This window comes from Trichechus manatus, unplaced genomic scaffold (genome assembly GCF_000243295.1).
Source record: "Trichechus manatus latirostris isolate Lorelei unplaced genomic scaffold, TriManLat1.0 scaffold00022, whole genome shotgun sequence".
NCBI classification, from domain to species: Eukaryota; Metazoa; Chordata; class Mammalia; order Sirenia; family Trichechidae; genus Trichechus; species Trichechus manatus.
The window spans coordinates 18,876,886-18,899,662 of record NW_004443958.1 but is presented as its reverse complement, the minus strand read 5'-3'; the positions used below and the strand labels follow the sequence as shown (position 1 = coordinate 18,899,662).

The 22,777-nt window shown below is 49.1% G+C and overlaps 1 protein-coding gene across 1 annotated transcript in view; it reads left to right on the top strand.

The window, feature by feature from the left end:
* OC90 (otoconin 90) overlaps nucleotides 1-21,348 on the top strand; it is a 33,678-nt gene extending 12,330 nt beyond the window's left edge. Inside the window, exons 2-13 of the mRNA XM_004373036.1 lie at nucleotides 309-374; nucleotides 1,478-1,534; nucleotides 2,422-2,596; nucleotides 7,903-8,015; nucleotides 8,938-9,066; nucleotides 9,231-9,272; nucleotides 10,798-10,848; nucleotides 12,597-12,650; nucleotides 15,751-15,867; nucleotides 16,881-17,052; nucleotides 18,051-18,157; nucleotides 21,050-21,348. Of these exons, the coding sequence (XP_004373093.1) occupies nucleotides 309-374; nucleotides 1,478-1,534; nucleotides 2,422-2,596; nucleotides 7,903-8,015; nucleotides 8,938-9,066; nucleotides 9,231-9,272; nucleotides 10,798-10,848; nucleotides 12,597-12,650; nucleotides 15,751-15,867; nucleotides 16,881-17,052; nucleotides 18,051-18,157; nucleotides 21,050-21,348 (1,382 nt within the window). The remainder of the gene's footprint in view (nucleotides 1-308; nucleotides 375-1,477; nucleotides 1,535-2,421; nucleotides 2,597-7,902; nucleotides 8,016-8,937; nucleotides 9,067-9,230; nucleotides 9,273-10,797; nucleotides 10,849-12,596; nucleotides 12,651-15,750; nucleotides 15,868-16,880; nucleotides 17,053-18,050; nucleotides 18,158-21,049) is intronic.
* Nucleotides 21,349-22,777: the final 1,429 nt, after the last annotated feature.

The following is a 22,777-nucleotide window of genomic DNA, read 5'->3' as shown; positions in this document are numbered from 1 at the left end:
GAGTTCCAAACGATATCAAATGGATCCCTCTGACTGAATTCACCACTTAATGAAGAAAGGCAAAAATCTTTAGACATTTCAGACTAACCGCAGGCACTGTGTTGTTGTTGATAGATGCCGCTGAGTCGATTCCGACTTATAGCAACTACCGCATAGATTGGCACAGAACAGGTTCTAGAAAATGGTGCATGGTTGGAATTTAAATGCATTCCCTCTGCCTTCCTGCCTGCCATCTCGCAGCCTTGGCTCTGTGGGTGGGTGGCAGCGGCGCTAACCCTGCTCTCCTCTCATCTCTTCCTCATCTACAGGAGGCCACGCTCTGGACACACCGAATCTGCCTCAGGAGCTGCCTCCGGGACCCTCAGCAAATATCAGTAAGGATTCTTTGACCTTTCCTTAGGCAATCTAGCTGGGCAGAGATTTGCCTAGGATATTGCCAGAGGAAATTACCCCTTCTGAATATAATCAAGAGTCATTTACTGCAGAGGCATTTGTAAGTCAAGTGATTCAAGTGGGACCCAAAGACGTCTCCCCTGAGGGCCTCCCGTGGCACCTGAGACTCCACCATTGGTCACTCCTTTGAGACTAACTGCTGAAAGCTCCCATCAAAAGGCAAAGGGCAGCCAAAGAAGGAGACCGGGATAGGGAAGTAAACATGCTGGTCATGAGCATCAATATGGTACCTGGATTTTAGCATCGAATGGAGCTCTGAGCTCCCTAGAAGGCAGGACAAAAAGGGATAGAGATGTATTGCAATGCTCTGGTTATGAGGAAAAAGAAGCTACGTTTGTTCCTTACAGAAGGGGAAGTTTTCCTGGTTCTGGTGCTGTAGTTTAAAGATTTGTCAGGTAGGTCTTAGTGGGCATCACTAAAGAACATAAAGGGTGGTGAACTAGCTGGTGATGTCAGCCTGAATCAAGGGTGATTACTACCCCTTTCAGAGAGGTGAGCTGAGTCAAACGAACGATTTGTCCAGGAGCCTATGCAAGCTAAATGATCAAGTCCCACCCAGAACCCAGGGACAAGTGGGCTCTCTCCAAATGGCATAACCTCCATGGGAAGTGCAATGCCCAACAAGAGGTCCTCTTCAACTAGACATTTAGACTCACAGGTCACACTTGGCACTTAGAGGGATGAAGGTCAGGACACATATGCCCACAGGGCATCGCCATCCGAGAAGCTTCATTCTCCAAAGGAGTAAGGACATCCCACCTGAAAGTTCATAGTTCATCCATAGTTCCTCGCAGTCCAGATACACCTCACCAACCAGGGGGCGTTTTTGCCATTGAGCAATGTTGCCTAGTAACAGTTTACATTTCACGTCATGAGGTTTCCAGGGTAACACAGAAAGTTAGCCCAAGGTCAAATTTGCCCTTAGAGAAGGAGAAAGGGTTTTGCTTACGCTTGACCCAAGGGGTGGGCAGGGCAAGCAGGAAAGAAACTAGGGCTTGCTGATGTGTCTTCTCCTTCTCCTTAGATACCACATTCTTCGATGGCACGTTTAAAAATGTGGAAAGTGTGGCCGAAATTTTCGGTAAGTTAAATCTGAAACGACTTTTATCCACCAAGCACCTGGCACAGAGTAGGCACTCAAATATTGTGAGTGTCTGTACCTCTTCTCCTCCTACACGGGCTTATAGTTCTCTGGGCTATAGACTCTCCAGACTGGATCGCTTAGGATGTATTCAGCCAATTAATGGTGTCTTAAATAATAAACACAATTATTTCACCAAATAAACAGCCTGAAGGCACCTGGGTTGGTGCAGTGGCTCGACACTGGTGTCAGAGACCCAGCAGGCTGGTGCTTTCTTTCCTCTCTGCTTCCCTGAGCGTGTTGGATTTTCAACTATTGGCTTGGGGCCTCATGGTGGCAAGGTGGCTGCTGTAGTTCCAGCCAGCACATCCTCACCCACATTCAAGGATGAAGAAAAGTGCAGATAAAAAAGGATCCTCGTATTACATGCCTGTCCTCTTTTTTAGGAACAAAATCTTTCCCAGAGGCTCCTACCAGGTTTCTCTTAAGTTTTGTTAGCCAGGTCTGGATGACATTCTCAGCCCTAGACCAATCACTGGCACGGAAGCAGGACATTACCATGACAAGCTAAGAATTATCAAGAAACATCCCCAGGGACTGGGGGAGAAGGCTCAGCTTCCCTGAGTACTTTTCTGTTTTGTTAGTAAGGAAGAAGGGATAAAACGGCTGTGGTAACCAGCAGAGACCGTGACTTATAAACCTGCTTCCTTCAATTGTCCACAATGGTCCTGAGTGCCCGGTAGCTGCTTAGGAGGTTAATGGCGAAAGGCATGTCAAGCCTTCTGAGGTGATCATCAACCCAAGGTACAGGAAGTCCAGGGACTGGGGCTTCCTCCTGGACTCTGGTTCCCAGGCCCACCAGCCTCTTCTCTTTCCTCCTCTCACAGACTGCCTGGGCTCCCACTTCACCTGGCTGCAGGCTGTCTTCACCAACTTCCCCGTTTTGCTCCAGTTTGTGAACGGTATGAAGTGTGTCGCTGGCCTCTGCCCCCGGGACCTGGAAGACTATGGCTGTGCCTGCAGGTTTGAGATGGAAGGGCCGCCGGTGGACGAGTCTGACAGGTGAGAGAGATCAACAGGTGAGCAAGAGCAGAAGGGGAGCTCACGGGGGCCTGGTTGATGCCTTGGGCAGAACGCAGACATGGAAGAGGCCCTGGACTGGGACTCGGGAGAAGTCTTCATTCTGTTACTGACCATTGGGTGACTGGTTTCCTCATCCTTCAAATGAGACTGTGATCTGTGATCTGCTCATGTTTGAGGGCGTTATCAGGACCCAATGTCATGTCTGAGATGCAAAGCTCCGTTTCAGTGTTTCTCAAAGTTTAGATCCACCTGGATCAGAACACCTGGATACTTCTTAAAATGCAGATTCCTGAGACCCCCTCCGAGGCCCCTGGGCTCAGAATGACTTTAAGGAGAACCTGGAAGTCTGAATTTTAAACAAGATCCCCAGGCGGTTTGCAAGCATAACAAAATTGGAGAATTATTTTTCAGTCAGAGCTGTCCTGAATAAATAGCCCCTTGAATGCCACCAGGGGTAAAGAAACTATAGGGGCTTGTGTCCAACTGTCAACAAACACGCACCAAGCACCAACAATGTAAGAACATTGTCCCAAGAGAAACAGAGCACTATCAGAGCTGCAAGGAGGTGGGAGTCCGGTGGCGAATACCGAGAAATCCAGGGAAAATACAGTGGCCCGTAGAGATGTGCAACCTCCCTGCATACAAGGGAAGTGCAGAGTGACATCAGAGCCCCATCAGATGGACAGTAAAACTTACGGGCTCACCTTCCATCAAGGGTTAGCAAGGATATGACAAACAGGGACTGGTAGTAGAAGGGTCAATTGGAACATCTGCCAATTAGGGAAATGTGGTGGTATCTGTTAAAATTGTAAAGCATATTTCCTAGGATCTAGCAATTCCAATTCTCTACTTTCTATTTACTCTGTGACCTTAGGGAATGTATTCAACTTCTTGTGTTACCGTTTTATCATCTATAAAATGAAGATAATAATAGTATCTACCTCATAGAGTTGTTATTTGAGATTAAATGACCAAATTCAATTAAAGTGACTGGGCCTCTACCTGGCTTGTTAAGTTTTCAAGCGTCTTAGTAACCGGTAGCAATGGTAACAGTGGAAGTAGCAGTAGTATCAGCAACAGCAGTAACAGTAGTAGCAGGCCTATAGTAGTTCTAATAATAAAGACGGTAGTAGTAGCAATAGTAACAGTAGTAGAGATGGAAGAGTAACAATAGTAGTAGCAGTAGTAACAGCAGCAGCAGCAGTAGGGTTGTAGTAGTAATAGTAGCAGTAGTAGGAACAGCAGCAGCAACAAAATAGAAGCAGGCAATTGAACCCAGGTCTCGACTGTACTCCATGGACTATGTCCCCACCCCACTGTGATTACCTTGTTAGCTGCTATTGAGTCAGCTCATGGTGACCTTCCGTATAATGGAAGACCTTGACTTGCCTAAGATCACATCTCCCGGCACTACATCAGACAGATGTATTCTGTTGTGATCCATAAAGTTTTCATTGACTAGTGTTCAAAGTAGATTGCTAGGCCTTTCTTCCTAGTCTCTCTTAGTCTGGAAGCTCTGCTGAAACCTGTCCACTCTGGGTGACCTGCTGGTATTTGAAATACCAGTGGCAGAGCATCCAGCATCACACCAACGTGTAGGCCACCGCAGGCTGACACGCTGTCAGATGGGTGGTGGACTTGTATTAGACCTGTGCTTAAGTCTGCGTGATGGAGTGTGCGCTCTGGCCTTCATGGATTCACGGAAGGAGGGAAGGAATCCCTTTGTAATATAATCACAGCTCATCACCTACCCTAGTCTTTCTCCTCTAGGACCGCTTCTTTGAATGCCTCGACTCCTAGGCACCTGGGCAAACCTCTGTGCTCCCAAACACCTTCATTTCCCTCGCCTGCACCTACCATGCAGGGGAGTGTGTGTTCACCATCTGCCTCCCCACTGACCCCATGTCCCTCTAGGGAGGGCCTGTACTCTATTCTTTCTTTGTTTGCCCAGCACTGACCAGAGTCCCTGACACCTGCTAGACACTCAGTAAATAAACTGAGTGAGTGACTGGTCAGTTGGCCACCAGCTGCTCTTCAGAGATTCAAAATAAACATCAATTAAAAAGCGACATACCCTTGGTTGGCAAGAAATAAAGGCTTTGGAATTAAAAAACAAATCTGCCCACCTCCAGACCTTCAAGCTAAGGGGCAGTTTCCTATCTCAGGGGCTATGAGCACACCAATGCCTCGAGCTCAATCATTAGCATTCAGACAGAGGCCCTGGGGCATGGTGCCAGGGCCATTTCTAGGCACGTTTCCCTGTCGGGTCTCCCCTCACCACTTCCCTTAATTATTAAAACACCTTATAAACCTAGAAGTCAAAGAAATGAAGCAGTACTTCATACTGTCTCCAACCCAAAAGGAATGATGGAAGCACCAATGTCGGTAAAGTGACAGGCTGGTGGGTCGCACCCAGTTTCAATGACTTTACACGGTTCCATTGTTGGGGGTGAGATTTCCAAACTCCTGGAGGACAGGACATTCCTGTCTTGAACTTGCACACCAGATTCTGAAACAAAATAATTGCCACCATTCCGTGAGGACCTACAGGGTGGCAGGGTCTCTGTAGATGTTTTCTTAAATCTAAACAATCCTTACAAGTTGATGCTGTCAGTTACCATCAAGTCACCCCGACTCACGGTGACCCCACGCACAATGGAACGGAACGATGCCCAGTCCTGCACCACCCCCACGACCAGTTGCGGGTCGGACTGTTGTGATCCATATAGTTTTCATTGGTTGATTGTTGGAAGTAGATCACCAGACCTTTCTTCCTAATCTATTTTGGTCTGGAAGCTCAGTTGAAACCTGTTCAGCATCATAGCAACATGCAAGTCTCCACTGGCAGACGGGTGGTGGTTGCATACGAGGTGCATTGGCCAGGAATCGAACTCGGGTCTCCCTCATGGAAGGCGAGAATCCTACCACTGAGCTACCACTGCCCTCTTACCTTTTGTAAGTTAAAAACAAACCAAACCCGTTGCCGTCAAGTCGATTGTGACTCATAGCGACCCTATAGGGCAAAGTAAAACTGCCTCATAGGGTTTTTAAAGAGCAGCTGGTGGATTTGAACTGCTGACCTTTTGGTTAGCAACCAAGCTCTTAACCCCTGTGCCACCAGAGCTCCCCTTGTAAGTTAGGTGGCACTTATTCAAGGTTACAGCCTGAACTTTTTTCTTCTTCTTTACTTTTGTCTCCACTGCCTTCTTATCTCCACTGCTGGTGCCACCTGACCTCCCACATTCGGCATCAGCCTCGCTCTGTGACCAACCTTGACCTTGGGCGAGTTACAGAGCCCTCTGGGCCTCAGTCTCCACATACGTAAATGCTGCTAACAGTAATGGTGCCTGCTGAGACAGAGGACCTATGTGAGGGCTAAATGAGCTCATACATGTATAGCACTTGGAGCAGAGATTGGCTCATGGTAAGCACTCAACACATGTTAGCTGCTATAACGATAAGAATGATCATGATGACTACTGTCTTAGTCATCTATTGCTGCTGTAACAGAAATACCACCCGTGGATGGCGTTAACAAACAGAAATTTATTGTTTCACAGTCTAGGAGGCTAGAGGTCTGAATTTAAGGTGCCAGCTCCAGGGGAAGTCTTTCTCTCTCTGTCTGCTCTGGAGGAAGGTCCTTATCATCAGTCTTCCCCAGTCGAGGAGCTTCTCAGCACAGGGACCCAGGGTCCAAAGGACGAGCTATTCTCCTGGCTCTTGTTTCTTGGTGGTATGAGGTCCCCATGTCTCTCTGCTTGCTTCTTTCTTTTATATCTTAAAAGAGATTGGTTTAAGACACAACCTAATCTTGTAGATTGAATCCTGCCTCATTAACATAACTGCCACTAATCCCACCTCATTAACATCATAGAGGTAGAATTTATAACACATAGGAAAATCACATCCAATGACAAAATGGTGGACTATCACACTACTGGGAATCATGGCCTAGCCCAGTTGACACAAATTTTTGGGGGACACAATTGAATCCATGACAACTACAGAGCAGGGGGTATTTAGATGTCTGAGTCCAGGAGCTCCTTGGCCAGCCTGAGTCAGGTCCTGCTCTGCCTGTGTTCCCATGAGAGTTTCCTGGGCTCCTGCCTTGCCCTTAGACCAGGCCCCACCTTCAACCCTTCCAGGCTCAGCACTGGGGTCCTCCCTTGACATTGTGCCTGAGGCTCTTCGTACCCGGCTGGCTCCATCCCTCCAGGACCATGGGGGCAGGGCTTCAGCTCATGAATCTCAGCTTCCACAAGGCCCAGGGGGCAATTGCCCAGCCCCCCGTCGTCACCCTCCCGTGCTCCATGACTGCACCAACCTCCAGAGAGGAGCACACCGTCCAGCAGATGACGGTTAAGAAACAACAACAACAAAGCCACGCTGATGCTTGGGGGGAGGGGAGGCCGCTGAGGGCCGGAGAAGGAGCACAGGCTGGGGGCGGGTGCCCCTGGCTTCCAGCCCACTCAGTCACTACCTTCAGAAAGGCGGTTGTGCTGAAAGCTAAGCTTTGAGCCTGCCTGCAACCCCAGCTTGGCCCCCAGTAGCTGTGTAGGCCTTGGACAAGTTGCCGACCTCTCTGTACCTCAGCTTCCTCGTCTGTAAACTAAGGATAACCCAGCCTCACTCATAGGATTGTGATGGGCGTTAAGTGTGCTTACACATGTAAAGGGCTCAGAACAGTCCCTGGGCATGATCAAGAGTCCTCATATGAGGGCCAATCTCTGAGGCTCGGTTTCCTCAGTGGTAGATGGCAATGACAATTGCCTCATAAAGTTACACTGGGGAGAGCTAAGTGCCAGGTAAGGTAAAGTCACTGAGAATTAGGGGAACCAGGACGCAAATTGACTCAGTCTGGCTGTTGTTGTTGTGTGCGATCGAGTCAATTCCAAGTCATAGCGATCATTTAGGACAGAGTAGAGCTCCCTCATAGGGTTTCCTAGGCTGTAATCTTTACGGGAGTAGATCACCAGGTCTTTCTCCCATGGACCCACTGGGTGGGTTTGAACTGCTCACTTTTCACGTAGCAGCCGAACACTTCATCATTGCATCACCAGTCTGGCTGTAAAGGATGTAAACTAGCAGCTGTCAAAGTGTGTGTGTGTGTGTGTGTGTGTGTGTGTGTGTGTGTGTGCACCTGCACCCACATCCGTGTGCACTGAATGTTTGAAATAGACCACTGCCAGGGACCACCCGGAGACGGCAGAATGATCACGTGCTGCCTGCCTGTCTCCCAGCCCGAACTCGTGCTCTAGCCCTAACCCTTCCCTGCCCTGCCGTAGCTGCTGCTTCCAGCACCGCAGGTGCTACGAGGAGGCTGCTGAGATGGACTGCCTCCAGGAGCCCACCAAGCTTTCCACAGATGTCAACTGCATCAGCAGGAGCATCACATGTGGTGAGCATCTCCAGGCGGCCCAGGGGTCTGGGCTGAGAAATGTCAGCCCATGAATCCCAGGTCTGACCAGGCTGAGGGCTCCCAGGGTCATCATCACCTGTGGTCATCATTGCTAGCCATCATCTCTAATGGCAACATCTTCATGACTGTCTGGTGATGTAGTACGTTAGCTAATCCAACAGCTACGGAGGGGAACAAACCAGGGAAAAGGGAGACGGAGGGCTGGGGTGGGGTTCCTATGTAAGTAGGAAGAACAAGGGAAGCCTCCTGAGAAGACAATAGTTGAGCGAAGATGTAAACAGGCCGTAAGGGATCCAGGTGGATACTGGGAGGAGAGCAATCCAGACCGAGGAACCAGCAAGTGGACAGGCCCTGAGGCTTGAGGGTGCCTGGTGTGTTTGGGAAATAAGGGGACCAGTGTGATGGAAGTGGGGTGATGTGCAAGATGGAAGGGGATGAGGTTCGAGAAGGAAAAAGGGGTGGTGGGGGGCAAATCATGTAACGTTTTCCAGGCTACAGTAAGACCACAGACTTCTACTTTGAGTTGGGAAGTCACTGGAGCATTTTTAGCAACAGTAACAACAAAGAACATGGTTTGATTTGTGTTTTAATGAGAATAGACTGGGCAGCAAGAGTGGAGGCAGGGAGACTAGTGTGTAGGCCATTAACATAACCCAGGCAGAGATGATGGTGTCTTGGCCAACGCTGGTAGCCTGCTGTTGGGGAGATGTGGATTCATGGACGGATTGGGTGTGAGTGTGAGAGAAAAGGCATGAATCTGATTCCCAAGGGCCTGAGTAACTGAAAATATGGAGCCGGCATTGGTGAGATGAGGAAGATGGAAGAGGCATGAGTTTGTGTGGGGCAGATCAGGAGTTCGGTTTTGGGGTTTGCCAACCTCCTCCGCCCTTGCTCTGTGTAGCGTCCCAGGACACTTGTGAGCACCTCCTGTGCACCTGTGACAAAGCCGCCATAGAGTGCTTGGCCCGTTCCAGCATCAATTCCTCCCTGAACCACCTGGACCCCTCTTTCTGTCTGGCCCAGACTCCAGGTAGGAAAAACGGGGACTGCATCAGGGGTGGGGTTGGCAAGCAGGGGCAGGAGCTGGTATGGGGCCAGCCATTACTAGGTACTTTCAGATGCCAAGCCCAGCACCCTCTGACCTGCCCCCAGACCCACCATCTAACAGACCTTCCCAACGGGTTTATTTTCCAGAGACAACCAGCAGGAAAGATCTGACAACCCTTCTGCCCAGAGGTGAGGCCTCCTGGGAAGCCAGCTCTTACTTGGCCACAGGAGGCCAGACTGGTGATGGGGGCAGTGGATATACCTCCTCTACCCAACCTGCCTCACTGGGCTGGGAGCAACCAGAGATGTCCCTCTCCCCCTGCCAAGAGATACAATTCCTTCTGATAAGCCCAACTCAAACACCCGCACTGTCATGGCCCCAGTGGAAGCCCTGGTACTTGCTACGTGGGTGGGTTTGAACAAGATTAGATAGGACGAAAGCCCCAAGTTCGTCCTCTCTCCATATCTCTTAAGGTCACAGGCTTGGTGTGCCCTGCTGCTGTGTGACTGGGCCTGGTTCCCCAGGGAGCCCTGCCCCTCCCAACCAGGCATGCTCTGGGCAGGGGGACCTCCCAGAAGCAGGCCTGCTGCCCTCCCCCTCCTCCCCTTCCCCACGCGCCCTCCAGAGCCTGCAAACAAAGGAGCAGCCTGGGTCCGAAGGAGGGATGAAGGATCTGGGAAGAGGAAGCTTTTTCCACGTGACTCTTTGCAGGACAGGGTCGGCTCTTCATAGCTGGTCACTGATCTAAGCAAGTGGTGACCCTAACTCTAAAAGTGACAGTTAAGTTTATGCCTGTGACTCCTTATTCACCAAACTTGCCACAAACTCTCAGTCCCCACACCTGGGACACCTGGAGACTGGAAGTTAGAGATGCACCTAGGCAGTGTGTCTCTCCTCTCCCGGGGCTGGATCTCTTCCCAGGTTGAGTCCTGCCGTGCTTGTTACAGGAAGCTGAGGTGGGAGTGTGTGTGTGTGTACATGGGGTGGGGGGTGCTTGTGCACATGTGTGTATAAGTGTGTATACACGTGTACGTGTGCACATGTGTGTATGAGTGTGTCCCCGTATGCACACACAGTGTTCATGCATGTACGTGTGTGTGTGTAGATGTGTGCATATGGTGTATGAGTGTGTGCATGTGTACGTGTGTGTGAGCATGTGTATGAGTGTGTACATATGAGTATTGTGCAGTGTGTGCGTGTGTGTGTGTACATGTGTGTATTGTGGGTGTGTGCATGTATGAGTGTATGTGTGTGTGTATGTGTGTGTGTGCACATGGGTGGGATGTTTGCATGTGCGTGAGTGTGTGTGTGTGTGCACACGTGTATCTCTGCGTCTCTTCTGAGGCCAGTGCTCTTTCTTCTCTGCCATCCTGCCTCCCTTTTGAACATCTTCTCAAAGCTGGGACATCAGACTCCACGGCCACAGACCTTTGCAGCTCGTTCAGGGCCTTCAGTTTGCGTCCAGTAGTGTCTGCCTTCTCCACCTGCACCGGGCACTGGCTGTGGGGTCCCTCCCGAGCGGGGACCTTGCTAAGCACCCTGGAGGGGAGGAGGGGGCACCCTAGGGCAGGAGGAAGCTCTTTGCTGACAGCCCTTCTCACAGTCCCGGTCCTCGGTTCGCCATTACCCCGGCCTGTTCTCCCTGGAGACTCTGTGCTTGGTTCTGACACCGTGTTGCGTCACTCATTGCTGTTGGGGGCTCTCTTTTTCCAGCAGTTCCTGAGGAGCCCACAGACCCCAGCCTGACAGCCCTCTCAGGAGAAGGTGAGAGAAAGGGTTGGCGTGTAACCCAAATACCCCCTTGATTGTGTCATCTGCTACTCGCTGGAATTGTTGTTAGGTGCCGTCGACTCCGACTCATAGTGACCCCTTGTGACAGAGTAGAGCTGCCCCACAGGGTTTCCTAGGCTGTAATCTCTACGGAAGCAGACTGCCACATCTTTCTCCTCCAGAGCAGCTGGTGGGTTCAAACCACCGACCTCTTGGTTAGCAGCCGGACCCTTAATCACTGCACCACCAGGGCTCCTTTCTTTTCCAACAAGGGAGACCTCATTGAACACCAACATACCCGTGTTGTTGCGGGCTCTTCTCTCTTCAGTCTGTGGGGTCCCCAGCCTGCTGCATTTCCAACAGCCCCTGCTTGGCCAAGGCACTGAGCTGGATGGATCACTGAAGTTTGGTGGTTTCTTTCCACAGTGGCTGGGGAGGCCAGAGCTGACGGACCGACCACTCCCTCAAGGACAAGTAAGCAGGGGGGGATTCTGGAAGAGGACAGCCGGGAATCCAGTGGACAAACAGCATCTAAATATTTGTGTCCAATTTCTGGTGACCACTTTTTGACAGAGCCGAGAATAAATATTGTTAGACCCATTTTACAGAAAGTGTAGGAAACTGAGCCTTTGGGAGATTAATAGTTCTGAGCCACACAGCAAACAAGTTGTTTTCTGGTCTCTGACCCCATCCTTGAGGCTGTAAGACTTGTTTTCTTTCCATTGTACAATAGTGACTCAACGGAGAGCAATCTCTTATCTAAAAATATCTAGGTCAAGATTTCATCAGAAGAATTAACCTAACCGTTAACTGTGCTTAACTGGTGGTGATTAATAACCATGAATCTTCTATTGATAAGTGTAGATGAAAAACCAGACCAGTTGCTGTTGATTTGACCCTGACTCCTGGTGACTCCATGTGTGTCAGAGTAGAACTGAGCTCCATAGGGTTTTCAGTGGCTGATTTTTCAGAAGTAGATCACCAGCCCTTTCTTCTGAGCACCTCTGGGCGGACTTGAATCTCCAACTTTTCGGTTAGCAGCTGAGTGTGTTAATGATTTGCACCACCCAGGGACTCCATATCTGACACATAAAAAACCAAACCCGTTGCCGTCAAGTCGATTCCGACTCATAGCAACCCTATAGGATAGAGTAGAACTGTTCCATAGGGTTTCCAAGGAGCGCCTGGTGGATTCAAACTGCCGACCTTTTGGTAGCAGCCAAGCTCTTTACCAGTGTGCCACCAGGGCTCTGTCTGGCACATAGTAGGAGCTTAATAGCTGCTGAACAATGCAACGACAATATTCATTCTCCAGGCAGAAAAACTGAGGCGCAACAGTGTTCATAGAGTCTCAGAGCAAGAGACTCGAAGCGCACAGCCTGGCTGCCTCTGTACTGAATTCCTCTCCATTCCACAAACATACTTTTCAAAAAACATGATTTTCTTTTAACTTCCCCCTCCCTGCCACCCCACTCAAAGCCTGGAGAGGCTGAATTTCCTGAAGTATTTCAGTGGACTCCCCTGCTTCCAGCTTGGTGTGTTGCCGCTGCATTTGCCCGGCAGGCTGTGTCTGGGGTTTTCCTTTGGCTCAGCAAAGCCCCAGCTGTCACTAGCTTTCCTTGGAAAGCTCACAATGGGAGGTGGAGCCAGGGTCACCCAATGGGAGCTGCCTCAGGAAACCCAGGTGGGAAAGGCTGGGATCAGCACTCACTGCTCACCCTGCTTCTCTTCTTTGGGGGCAGAACCAGGCCGAGATCTGGAAGTCATAGAAGCTGCTAGGGCCACATCTCCTCCAGGTAAGGGCACTGTGGCTTCTCCTGCCATTCTGTATATTGTTGCCCCATCCATTTATGGAAGTCCTTGCATGGTGCCAACTGTTAACATGCGCGACTGCTAACCGAAAGGTTGAAGGCTCGAGTCTACCCGGAGGAACCTGGGAAAAAAGGCCTGGCAATCTACTTCTGAAAAATCAGCCATTGAAAATCCTATGGAGCACAGTTCTACTCTGACACACATGGGGTCATCATGGGTTGAAATCAGCTCAATGGTAACTAGTTAAAAAAAAAAAATTATGAGATCAAGTGTGTTCTAAAGTAGCGTTGGAGAAAATACGCTAAACTCAAAAATGGAAGAAATCATTGAAGCCAATTTACTTTTACCAAAAAAAAAAAAAAGAAACGAAAGAAAAGGATAAATGAAATGAAAGGATAGACCCATTATCAGTAAGAAATGGAAACATATCTGGTAAAGAGATACATTTGGAAAAACCCAGAAAACTATATTTGGTTTTCATTGAAACCATCTGTAATTCCACAACTTAAAGACAAACACTGTTAAGAGTTGAAGACACTTTCTTCCAGTCCTTTCCCCCCAAGCATCTCTGTGGACATAAATAAGAAGAACTGGAGATCACTTAGTGGCTATGTGTTTACAGCCTGCAATGTGTCACTAGTATGACATGGTGTTGCTCCCACGCCATTAAACGTTTTCCTGTAGCGTGATTTTTAGTGGCTGGGTAATAATTCCCTATATGGAGCCACATAATTTATTTAACCAATTATTTCTAACATTTTGTTATTGTAAATAATAGATACGAACTTTCTTTATGCCCATCCACTTCTTATTAATGTTTTAGGATACATGACTAGAAGTTGAAGTACTAGATAAAGGGTATGATCATTTTCAGGCTCTTGATATGTTGCCACATTACCCTGGAGAAAAGTTCAACGAATTTACCTTCATATGCTTGTCCTTGTAGTCATTTCTAGGTGTTGTGTGTTGTCAAGCCTATTCCGACTCATAGCAACCCTATAAGGCAGAGTAGAACTGCCCCATATGGTTCCTAAGCTGTAATCTTTATGGGAGCAGATAGTCAGGTCTTTTCTCCTGTGGAGCCGCTGGTGGGTTCAAATCACTGACCTTTAGTTCAGCATCTGAGTGTTTAATCATTGAGCCACCAGGACTCTTTCCAATGTTACCAAACCCGTTGTCATCGAGTTGATTCCAACTCATAGATACTATTATTTAGAAACAAGCAAATAGAAAGCCTGAACCCATTTTCATGGGCAAAAAATGGCATCTCATTTTTTTCCCCTTCTCTCCGTTGATGAAGACTGAAGGTGCTTTAGGACCTGGGCTGAGCTAGCTGGCCCCTGACTTTGGGACCCTTTGGCCAGGCCTGGAGAGAATTCTCAAATCCTGAACGAATTAGGTGGGGGTCAGTGCTAGCACAGAGCTCCTGAGATGTGGGAAGCCTCTGCCCTGCAATGCACTATGCCCTTATTGCTGTGGGGGGCGAGAGGGACAAGGGAAGCCAGAATCCACCCCAGAGAAATTGATTTGAATGGAGAGGCTGCCAGGCAAGGAGATCAATACAAAATAGCCTCATCTAAAGGGGGTAAAAACCAAACCAAAACAACAACAACCAGAAAACCCCAAATCTGTTTCCCTCCAGCCAATTTGGACTCATGGGGCCCCCCCATATGTTACAGAGTAGAACTGCTCCAGAGGGTTTTCTTGGCTGTAATCTTTTATGGAAGCAGATCACCAGGCCTTTCTTCCATGGCACTGCTGGATAGGTTAGAACTGCCAACCTATAGTTTAGTAGCTGAGAGCAAACCATTTGTGCCACCCAGAAACCTTACAGGGAGTGAAGCTATCACAAATTTGATCAGCATCAATAATCTAGAAAGTTCTTCCTTAGGAGGTGAGGGCTCCTAGCAGGAGCCTCAGACTCAGCAGGGAGCAGACAGTGGGCTCTGGAACCTTCGTTGTTATAAAATCTTCCACCTGGAGAGTCTAACTCCACATTAGATGTTTTCTTATTCACTGTGTGATCCTAATGGCTACTATTGACTGCTTCTTCTCCACTAGACATTTAGCTAGACAGATTATTCCAAACCCCCAAAGAGGTAATATCATTTTACAAATGAAGAAATTGAGATTTAGAGAAGCTACATGATCTGCCCAAGGTGATACAGTCTATATCATCAAGGATGTGTCTGAGCTAAAATTGAAACTCAGATTCCTCTCACTCTAAAACTATCTTCTTCCTTCTCTGCTACCCTGGCTCCATGAGTTTCTAGTCATTGCGATCATGGTGGAAAGAAACCAGTTCTCTTTGTGGGATTGAGAGGTAGGCAGGGTGTTTAACCTTGGAGACTGAGGTTGCAATAGGGGTTTAGTCCTGTAGGAACTGGAACATTAAACAAGAAGATGCGGAAGACCAGTTGTAAGAAGCAAGGCAATATGGCGGAACTGGGGAAAGACTGCAATTCAGGGGACTGAGCTTGGGTCAGTCCGGGCTGGATATTTCACTGCCTCCAGCTAGGAGCGGAAGTGGGATGAGGTCAAGACGGTGCTGCGAGAGGGCAAGAGATGGGGTTGGCGATGAAGGCAGCCAGACCACACGCAGCCTAACAGACCATGGTGAGGACCTAGCACTGACTTCTTAGAACGATGAGGAACTGTTGTGGTGTTTTGAGCAAGGAAGGAGAGGGGTTTGTGTAGGAATTTTGCTCGCCTTTATTATCGTGCTTCATGGGTTGACTTCATTTTTCCACCATTCTTTTTACCTACCCCTTGTTGAGAGAACCATGATGCCATTTGGCCTTCACGTGGCATCACATGGCACTAAATGGAACACAGACATGGGCCTGAGAGGCTGCGACGGTTCTCGTCCATGAGGTGTCATGCAGATGATCTAGAACAGGCTCCTGTTTTAGGTTATCATAGAAAATTCTCACGTAGAACTCATACTTGAGAATCTGTCTTGATGCCTGTAAACCCCAGTCTGGGGAACACTCTCCTGAAGCCTGCGTTTTTCCATCTGCCACTGACCATTTGTCCATCCGCAAACCTATCCTGAATATGGACCATAAAGTTGTGCTTTTTCAGGATCTGCAGAGATTGCCGCCACGGCTAAAGGTGTCACCATTGTCCCCGCCGGTATTAAATCTTTGGGGTTGGATGTGCCATCCCTCAAAAGTGGTCCTGAGAAGACAACGGGACAAGGTGAGCAGAGGGTCTGCCTCTCCCGGTCTTGGCATGCCTTGGTTAGGGCGTTACCGAAGCCCTTTAGGCCACGGTATCGCATTGTGACCGCCTCCTCTTATCACCCTTACTGCGTAAGCAGGTGGAAGCTCAGAGGGGCGTGACTTGGTGCAGACATTCAGCTACGGTGAGGCTGAGCCTGGGGAAGGACCCAGTGTCCTCCACCTGGTGTTCTCTCACTCCTCCTTCTACCCACCCAGCAGGAGAAAAAACAGCATCGTCCACACCATGGTTTCTTGGAAAGGATGAAGTGCTTGGGTTTTAATAATCTTCCCACTGTCTCTCCTCCCTCTGGTTCTGAAAAAAAAGGATCTTCACCCACAAGGAACCATAGCCAGTTGGGAAACAGATGAGGACTTTGTTAATATCTGGGCAAGCTCTCCGCATATCCAATGCAGAGCTACAAAGAGGAAGCTGGATTTGAGAGGGTGGCTAAGCCAGGACCCCTACCAAGGCATCTTGCTTCTCAGTCCTTGCCCAACTGACTCTATGATGATGGGGTTTGCACTGAGGGCTTCAGCCTAACTTACCCTCAGTTGCAGGCAGAGGAGGTCGAGAGACAGGGATAGAGAAAGAAAATCACAGACAAGATCTGTTCCCAAGTCAGCCCCCCTGGGTGTGCTAGCCTGATGGAGCCAGGAAGCCTCAGAGGATGGCCAGGACTCCGCTAGGACACATGGCCCTGCCAGGGCTTGGGGCAGGAAGACACCCAGTTTTTCTACTCACTAAGAAAGTGTGGCTCAAAGGACATTGGTTCTGACCAAGTCCCCATTCCTTAGAGGGATTTATCAGGGGAGAAGCCTGGTGAGAAAGGACTTGCGAGGGCCTTGTTGTAGAAAGGTTTGCCAGTAACTGAGGTACGAGGCACAGGACATGGGTTTCCCTACACAACCATGCCATCTGGAACATTAGCCTCCTCCCAGGGAAGCTGTGCCAATGTTCCTTGCTCTCCTGACAGTCACGGTTTCCCTCAGCCTGTGACAGGCTCACTTTCCTGCACCTGGGAAGCGGGGACCACACGTGGGTGATGCCACAGCTTGGGGAGATGCTCTTTTGCCTGACGACCCGGTGTCCGGAGGAGTTTGAGTCTTACGGCTGCTACTGTGGGCAAGAGGGACATGGTGACCCAAGGGATGCTCTGGACTGGTACGTGCAGAGTGGGTGGAGGGGCAGGTGGTGGTGCTGACGCTGCCTACCTCTGCAGGCACGGCCCTCCTCTACATTCACATGGCTTCACAAACAGCTTGTTGGGTGTGTTATCTCATGTTGGGGGCTCATCAGCATTACTGTGCCCATCTTCTTGATGAGCAGCTGAAGCTCAGAAGCTGACTTAGGTGAGGGCATTCAGCTTAGGTAGAGGCAGATGGTGGTCCAAAGCTTTTCATTTTCGAGTCTAGAACTCTTTCAACCACAAATATGGCCCTGTAAGAGTGCCGATCTGCAAAGACACTTTGGATGACAGCAAATTGTTTTGCAATGGACAGCATGCAGGACTGGGGTCTCTAGTTGGCTTACCCTGCAGCAGGCCACCGTGAAGCTAGCTTTCAACAACTAAGAGTAACTGCTCAATATATATCTCCCGTTCTTGAAGGAGTTTTTGCTGATCTCATGCATTCATTTATTCATTCATTTACATGTTCATTCAACTCGCATTTCTTGAATGTTTACTTTGTGCTAGGTGGTGGGGATACAAAAATGATGAAGACTAAACAAAGTAGAACAAAACAAATATGCTTCTGTTCGACAGGAGCTCACGTAGTGAGAGAGATGGATGACTCCACAGGAAAATGTCACCAGTGTAGCGCTTGGTGCTAGGGGCAACAGACACCAGGGAGGACTCCACCCAGAGATGAATTTGAGGAACATTCTGTTGGGAAACTTGTAATAAATACGCCTATCTCCTAGCTTTGAAGTCACACCCCCTACGGTGTGATTGATCCCATGTTAGATGTGGTGTCTTTTTGCAGTGCACAACCCAGACAACCATACCTAGTGGCCCTTAATATGTATGAGTCAGCGCTATATGCACTGGAAAGGGGGCGCTGGCTTCTCTCGCCACTAGAGGGAGTGTGGGAGAAGCAGGCATGGAGGGGGCTCCTGGGGAGCTGGGAGCTCTGGGCAGTAAAGGGTTTCCTTCGTCTTAGGTGCTGTTTGTTCCATCACTGCTGCCTGGAGCAGGTAAAGACGCTGGGCTGTCTGCTCGAGAGGCCTCCTCGGTCACAGGTGGCGTGCGTGGATCGTACACCCAAGTGTAAGTGCTGTCAGCTCGCGCAGTGAGTGGTCGCTTTCCTCCTGGTTGCATCGTGAGAACAGCTCAGGCTTATGCGGGCTTTCCCAAGCTACCTCTCATAGATAATGTGGTTTCATCCTCTTCGTAACTCTGAGGAACGTATTATTACCCCTATCCCACTCCAGAGGAATCCCTGGGTGGTGCAAATGGTGAAGTGCTCAGCTACTAACCAAAAGGTTGGTAGTTCAAACCCACCCAGAGGCGCCACCAAAGTTAAGTCCTGGCAATCTGCTTCCAAAAGGTCACAGCCTTGAAAACCCTATGGAGTAGTTCTACTCCACACACATGGGGTCCCTATGAGTCAGAACTGACTTGACAGCAACTAACATCAACAACGACATCCCTCTCAAGAGGAGACTCAAGTTCAGAGGGGCTAAGGCAGTTGTCTAAAGTCACAAAGCTAGTTATGAGTAGACCAGGAACAATATAAATTACTCACACATATTGCACTCTTACTGTATACTGTACTAAGCCCTTGGCATGTATTAATAGAGTTCATCCTCACAGAAATCCTGTGAGTTAGCACTATGATTATCCCCATTTTACAGAGGAGGTAATTTTTCCTAAGAAGCTGAAACTCTTTCCCAACTGAGATGCTCTGAGGAACCCCATAAAATGGGGGAGTGGCTCTGGATGGAGAGTTGGGGCCTGAAGCCCCACCACCTCCATGTTATGGCAGCCCGAGGCTCCTCTGCATCGTCAGGGACCGGCCTGGGGAGCACCATGACTCCATGAGCATGTGCAGATTACAGCGAGCTGAGACCTGTCTGTCTAATTCCCCGCCTGGTTTCCTCATCCCCCAGCGTTTTTCAAGGGCTGTCCTCTTCCTCCTTTTATGGCTGGGTCTTCACTTCTCCTTCCTTCCTCCGCGCTCCCTCAGCACGCAGTGTAATCCTCCACACCATCTTGCCTTGTACGATTGTGTACGCCTCTCAATGCCAGAGCTATGAGCTTCCGTGTCATTCATTCACTCATTCAATTACCCACTTATGCAACAAGCTTCATTGGAACTGGGAAACAGTGAAAGCACACGGTCCCTGCCTCAAATCGCTCACAGCCTGGAGGGAAGAGACAGGAAGTGGCTCTATTTATAATCTCATGTCATCGGTGCTAACATGTCATACAGAGCACAAGGGGGGCGCAGTACAGGGCGTTTGAGCCTGCAGGGTGGCAGTGACGAGGGAGGGCGGAGAGGTGGTGAGCTGAGACTTGACAAGAGGTTAACAGGCCCTCAGACGGCCACTCTAGGCTTGGATGTTCCCAGCACAGGGAGAAGAAAAAATGTGGTGTTTGGAGAAGGCCTGGCAGTTTAGGAATGACAGATGGCTCAGGTCTGCTGGGACAGAGTGGGGCTGGGGTGGACTAGTGCTGGCGCAGGTGATGCTGGGAAGATAGACCCGCCCCAGCTCCTGAGCCAAAAGGAGCCCGTGTGGGAGATTAGGACGTTTACACGTGTCCGTTAGGGGCTGAGCGCCAGGGCTGCATCCAGAGCCCACAAGTGACACTATCAGACTACTATCATTGTCCTGTGATGCAGTCATGCCCTGAGTGTCACCTGCTCAGCGAGGCCAGCCTCCGGTCCTCCCAGTACCGAGGCTAGGAACCCACACTTGTAGCCTGAAATCCTACTGCACGCCTTTGCTTTGCGACTGAACGTGCCCACATTCACGGCGCTTGTTTCCCAGCTCAGGCCCTCTGTGAGCTGAGCACCGCAAGCCGCACCACATACCAGGTTTTGGCTAACGAGCAAGGGAGTCTCAGCTGGAGGACAGAGGTGCTCTGGGGGAGCAGGGACTGTGCAACCGTCCACCCCGCTCTTGCACCTGCCTGCCTTCTTCTCTTCCGGCTGTGAAAATGCACCAAGTGTGTCTGGGTTGAGGAGGGGGGTCTGTGTGGTGTGTGGCGAGGGAAGAATCTGGTTGATGAACCCCTCGAGGTAGGATCAGGAGAAAAAAATGCAAGAGTAAATAAGGCTTTAGCTTCATTAAAAATGAAAAATACAGATAACAAGGATGCCATCAGCGGACAGCTTAACTATCTTTAAGCACCTCTAAACACATTATTTCATTTGAGTCACACAAACACTATCCATTCCCACCCTCACACAACTTAAACAGTAAAGAAATAGAGTTGCCAGATTTAGCAAGTAAAAAGATATAATACCCAGTTAAATGTGAATTTCAGAAAAACAACAAATAGAATTGTAGTGTAAGTATGTCCCATGCAGTATTTGGAACATATTTAGCTAAAATTGAAAAAAAAAAAAAACCTCATTGTTCATCTGAAATTCAAATTTAAGCAGGCATCCTATATTTTATCTGATAAGATTAAAATCGGGCAGACAGATATTATTACTTCCATTAGATGAATGGGGAAACTCTGGTCCAGAGAAGAGTTGAGTTCAACAAACACTTCCTAAGTGCTAACTAGCGAAATATTCGTCAAGGGTTGAGTTAGGTGCTTGGGACACATAGGCTGTGCCACCAAAGTTCTCCATCCCGCGAGAGGGAAAGGTGGAAACCCAGATGATTACAGTACAGTGTGATCAACCTGTAACCCATTGTGATGGAAAGAACCATAAAGCGGTGTTCTATGGGAGCCCACAGGAAAGACAATTTAGCCTAGCTCAGGAAAGGCTTTCTGGAGGAGTGATGTCAACCTGAGTCTTGACAGACAAGTATGAGTTAATGAGGAAGAGAAAGTCAAGAATATTCCCAGCAGAGGGATAGTGTATGTGGGATGCCAAGAGGTCCCAAGATGGAGGGTGAAGAAGGGCTGGAGGGGCTGCCAGGCAGGTCACGGAGTCCTCACTGCCATCCTACCCTGTCTCAATGCCTGCTCTTGCTCTCTCAGGTGTGGGGCAGAGCCTCTGTGAGAAGCTTCTGTGTGCCTGTGACCAGACGGCGGCCGAGTGCATGGCCTCCGCCTTCTTTAACCAAAGCCTCAAGTCGTCAAACCAACAGGAGTGCCAGGGCCATCAGGTACTGTGTGACAACAGCATGCGTGGAGGGCCTTCGGCTTCTTCCCTTGCCTCCAGCTCCGAAGAGAACAGCGAGGAAGCCATGCCTCTCAGGGAGAGCCTGAGAAGAACCAAAAGATTTGCGCAGAAGTTACTTGGCCCCGCTGGGACCAGGCCACTGCGTGAGACATAACTTCCTGTCGAAAATGGCAAGCAACCAAGTAGTTCTGCTCCTCCTCTACCTTAACCTTTTTGGGGCTCAGTCTCCTCATCTGCCCAGTGGGACAATAGGATCTGCCTTAGCAGAGGCTCAAACGGCAGAGAGGTAGCAAGACCCTTGTACACATTCAGTGTCATCCGCTTGTCAGCTCACATTCGAATGTGCTCTTAGAGCAGGCAGATGATGGATAGCTCTGTACTTCCTGTAGCGCACTATGGAAACTCAATAAATATGCCAATCAACTCTGAGTGTGGTTTTTTTTTTTAATGTTTAATTGTAGGTACTGATGCATGAATAGATTGCAAAGGCAGAGGCAATAGTGGAAAAAATATCTCAATTTCTTAATCACTGAAAACTGCTTTTTCTTCTCTCTCTGTCTCTCTATATAAAGGTAGAAAACATCTAATCAATCCTATTGAGACCACTATGGGTCACCAATAACCCACTAGGATATATGCTTTGTTCCAGGGGCTGAGATGACAGCTTGTCTACTACGTGCCCTAAGAATATACTTGCCACCCATCCTAGATTTGAGAAGGGGGCCACCTGCCATGGCCACCACTATCAAGAATCACTCATCACCCTGTCCTGGGGATGGGGCCTGATTTAAAGAGAAAACAGCCTTTATCCAGTGGCTGAAAGGCTGTTGTTGGATGCTGACGAGTCGATTCTAACTCACAGTGACCCTGTGTGACAGAGCAGAACTGCCCTGTCAGGTTGCCTAGACTGTAATCTTTATGGAAGCAGATCGACAGGTCTTTCTCCTGCAGATCCCTCTTACTCTCCTAGCGACCCTACGAGTCGATTCTGACTCATGGCAAACCCATGTGCTATGGAGTAGAACTGTGTTCTACATGGTGTTCTAGGCTATACTCTTTACAGGAGCAGATCGCCAGGTCTTTCTTTCACAGATCCACTGGGTAGGTTCAAACCACCACCCTTTCTGTTAGCAGCCAAGCACTTAACCACTGCACCACCAGGGCTCCTTGGCTGAAAGGTGAGGGGATGCAAATGCCTCCCCGCCCAACTCTATTTCTGCTCCAGATATTACCCTATTTCTTTCTTCATCATTCTGCGAACTTTGAAAAAAAATGTTTACTCTCACTGTCATCCTTCAATCTGGTAAACCCCATCATTCAACAGGAAGGTTCCTATCGAGGTTGTGAACGACTTCCATGTCTCTTGAAGTAATGGTCACATCTCTTTTGTCATCTTAGCTCTCAGTATCATCCCCAAATTGACCGCTCCTTCCTTTAGAAACTTTTCCTCGTCTGCACTGACTACACATCCTCCTGGTTCCCTCCTCTTTGGCCAGTCTTCCTCAGGCTTCTTTGCTTATGTCTCCTCTTTTAGCGACCCTATAAATGTTGGCATGCCTTCCGGCTCAGGCCTTTCCCCTGGC